Source organism: Lactuca sativa, chromosome 7 (assembly GCF_002870075.4).
Source record: "Lactuca sativa cultivar Salinas chromosome 7, Lsat_Salinas_v11, whole genome shotgun sequence".
Classification (NCBI taxonomy): domain Eukaryota; kingdom Viridiplantae; phylum Streptophyta; class Magnoliopsida; order Asterales; family Asteraceae; genus Lactuca; species Lactuca sativa.
In genome coordinates this window covers 101,470,279-101,473,885 of record NC_056629.2, presented here as the reverse complement: position 1 = coordinate 101,473,885, position 3,607 = coordinate 101,470,279, and the positions used below count along the sequence as shown (strand labels likewise).

Here is a 3,607-nt window from a genome sequence, read left to right as displayed (position 1 = left end):
CCATCATCTCAACGACCAAGGTTGGTTAGGGTTTCTGTTTTTTTTTCTGTTTTTTCTTTTTCTCCTTCCCCAGTTGAAAATTCTCTTTGGTATGTGCTAGTTCTCTCTCCAGCTTCTCATTTTTTAAGATTAATTGTTAGTGGAAATAGGTTTTAGATTCATTGAAATGTTCTCTTTTGCTTCCTTTTCTCTAACGAGCATTATCTGTTCTATTTCATATCTAATTTATATGGTCTGATTCTCTTTTTGTTTATTGGGTTTTATGTGTTAATCTGTGATAAAAATAAGTTCACTTTTTTGTGCAGGTTTCTTGACTTGAAGTTTAGTTTGTCTATCATATTTAGAGATAATAAACGAGTCTCTGGGAGGTATGCAATGAGCTTTAAGTAGGTCAATTAATAGATCCCATGAATCCAAGTGCACCACTTGCATGAGTTGGATGAAGTTGTGGGTTACATGAGCCTGTGTTACCCTTTTGGGCTAACTGCCTCGGTTCTGTTTGGAAGACATCATAAGGCCATATTACAATCTCCAAAAAAAACTTTCCTTGTTCTTCTTTGCTTTAACTTCATCAGCCTCCAGATCTAATATTAATTTTTCTCTTAGATTCAGAAATTGATAAATCTCTTAAACAAGGTTTATCCCATTTTTTTCTTCAGTAGTGTAGAAAGACATGTTGCCAATGTATACGGTTGTTGAATTTTGGAGTGCGTGTTCATATTCTTATTGTGTTCCTGGAAACCTTTTGTCACGATACGCTGAAATCTTTGTTGGATCCTGTAACATTAACATAGGTAATGAATAGAATGCACACTGATAAGTGATATTGGTAATTTAGTAATTTTAAAAATAGGAAAAATATTGGATATTACCTTAAACATCAACGCCATTGCACCTTATCTGAAAATGAAGACAAGTAGTATACTGTGTTGTTACTCTCGAGTTAATAGTTACACATGCTTATAGAAACAAATCTGATGATGTTTAAATTAGTATGACTATCACATTTGTTGCATGAAATTATTCTTACAGAACCAACTCTGATGATGTTTAAATTAGATGAGAAGCTGAAGTTGATAGAATCTCGTCTGGAAAGCAAAGTATTTACTAAACCACCTCAATACTCAACCCCTTTTACATTGTTTTCATCATATTGTTACATATAACAAGATACACTTTTTGTTATTGTAGAATTGAGGGCCCACTTCAGGCTTACATCCTCGTTGACGTACATCACGTGATATTCCTTCGGTGTGGAGTTAAGAATTTGGGGGTTTCTTTCAAGAAGCAAGTAAAATGTACAGCAACTAAAGTTTACTTGGTCTCAAATTCTTCTTGCCCAGGTTGTTTTTCTTCCCTCATTGTACTTTTAGTTTTCCCGCATCTTCTTATAGTTCCGAGATGCTTTCCATGTGCTTATAAGCTTGCTGGTGTTTACAAACTTATTGGCACGCATAAACTCATTTATATCTTGTAATCATCTTCATGTTTAATAAGAATATATATTGCGCATTTTGATTGTAGTCTGAGGCTTGTAAGGTTTTCAGGTCATATTGAATTAAAACTGCATAGGCTAAGTTGATGAACTGTTGTGAAGTGTATGTTGCTTTACGCTAATATATGTTTATGTTTTCAGGTTCCAATGGCTCCAAAACAGCCAAACATAGGACTCTTTGTGGGTCTAAATAAAGGGCATGTTGTCACCAAGAAGGAATTAGCACCTCGTCCTTCCGACAGAAAAGGGGTAAGTAACAAATCATGATATCTAAATTGTGTTGAGTTTCTTTTGGTTAAATTAATGGTTGTGTTTCTTTGGATTATATATAGAAAACAAGCATAAGATCACACTTCGTGAGAAACCTTATCATGTATATTTGAGATCGTTTGTCTTTAAAATAAAGGGCTTTGAATCATACCTTGAGCTATAGAACTCAAACGGAATCACGGGTGCCTATGATTCTGTTTTCCATCAGATCTATAGTCATATTGTAAAAATCATACCTTGAGCTATAGAACTCAAACGGACCCCAAACCAGTTCCCAAAGTTCACAAATTGAGTTGGCTAACTTTCTTAAGCAGGCCTACCTCACTGGTAAGGACTTTATCTATGTGCAAGAATGGAATCTTTGCTGTTAGGTCTGATTCGGGTCTGTTCTGATATGTCATTTTGTTTTCATCATTTATAAGGCTTGGAAAAGGATCCAGAGTGATTCCAAGTTTCTATATGTTCCTGATATTATGAATTTAAGATCTGGAGCAGATGGGGTGTTATTTCCAATTATAAATTGGTTAGAATTGATCCAGACTCCAGATTAGTGGGCAGTCACCAGCTTTTACTAGTGTTGTGATTGTCCACAATGTGAATTTTATATCCGGAGCTTGGGAAATGCTTTTCATTCAATTCCAACTCTGAGACTTTCATTTGTATGTCCTTTACTTCTCTGAATTTTGGTATGGACGAATTCTACTTACAAGTTGGGTAGAATTGGCCAACCTCACTTGACTGTCTTGTTGGAGACAGAAGTGATACACCTTTTTGTAAAATTCATATTTAATTCATCCTTTGGAGTTAGAAGGAGTTCTTTATAGTTCTGGAATCCTGAATAATCATAGTTTCCTATAAAATTTAGTTAAAGCTATGTTTCTGTTTTAGATTTTGGAGTAAATCCATTTTGAACAGCAGGTCTGTTTTAGAGACCTTGCTGTGATTACTCTTTTCTCAACTCATAGCTTCATTACTTCTCCTTTCTAACCTTTAGTCCTTCTAAGATGGGTTTTAAAAGTTTAAAATTTTTGCAAGTGTGCTATTGAAAATGAATAGCTGTACAGCTCTTTGTTGTATCTCAGTATCAATGCATGTTTCATATCTGTCAATGTGTGTGAAATTAAATATTATCAAATTTTGCATATACAAAAAAAAAGTGTAGCTCCTATTTATTATAAACTCACTTGCTGAATATTGCCCAGATCTGGTTTTGTAATTCGGGATCTGGTGGTTGAGAGTGCATCAAAATCTTTGCGTATGTTGAGAGAAGAATGGATATTGTTGGAGTCCTGTAGAAACAAAAAAAAAATAGATGATGATCACAAAAGAAAACATAGATGTATAGAAATAGAAATACTCACGATACAGTAGGAAGCTTCTCATGTATAATGACAAAAATGTCCTTTGGGCTACACCCAGGTTGTCTGGCCAAAAGATGGCTGTATTCTCCAAGCAGATAAGCGCTAACCTGCATAATGACATCAGCATACAGTTGTCTATATTTGTGTAGGAAATATAAGATATAATCTACATACCTTCACCATTGTCTCATGTATTGCAGGCTTATCAAGATATTTTCTAGCTTTGAGAGCTGCATAAGGCTAATGATTAAAAAAAGAAAAGTGAGTCAGTAGTAAGTCCTATGAACTTTAATAATGCAGATACCAATCTACATTCTACAATACCAAATTAATTAGAATATTCATGAATCAGAATGGACATTCTAAAGATCATCATCCAAATGCACCAAAATTTAGAGTAAGATCGAACTACTATTAATGAAGGTATTCTACTGGGCTAGGATGCTTGTTGTTTGGATATGGAGCCATGGAAGAACTTGGA

General features: G+C 34.5%; 1 protein-coding gene across 1 annotated transcript; it reads right to left on the bottom strand.

Annotated features, from left to right (window-relative positions):
* Positions 1 to 2,352: 2,352 nt before the first annotated feature.
* Positions 2,353 to 3,385, bottom strand: LOC128127145 (AP-2 complex subunit alpha-2-like). Its single transcript, XM_052765538.1, has 3 exons — positions 3,127 to 3,385; positions 2,950 to 3,054; positions 2,353 to 2,867 (listed from the first exon to the last, which is right to left on the bottom strand). The coding sequence occupies exons 1-3, from the start codon at positions 3,237 to 3,239 to the stop codon at positions 2,777 to 2,779; spliced, it is 309 nt and encodes a 102-aa protein (XP_052621498.1). The 5' UTR covers positions 3,240 to 3,385; the 3' UTR covers positions 2,353 to 2,776.
* Between the last annotated feature and the right edge of the window lie 222 nt (positions 3,386 to 3,607).

What these genes read in the sequence shown, in the direction of transcription:
- LOC128127145 (XM_052765538.1), bottom strand. Translation starts at nt 3,239, where the DNA reads ATGCAGGTTAGCGCTTATCTGCTTGGAGAATACAGCCATCTTTTGGCC. An exon ending in GAGAAGCTTCCTACTGTATC is followed by an intron (nt 3,055 to 3,126) that starts GTGAGTATTTCT and finishes TTGTTTCTACAG; the next exon opens with GACTCCAACAATATCCATTC. An exon ending in ATCTGGGCAATATTCAGCAA is followed by an intron (nt 2,868 to 2,949) that starts GTGAGTTTATAA and finishes ACACATTGACAG; the next exon opens with ATATGAAACATGCATTGATA.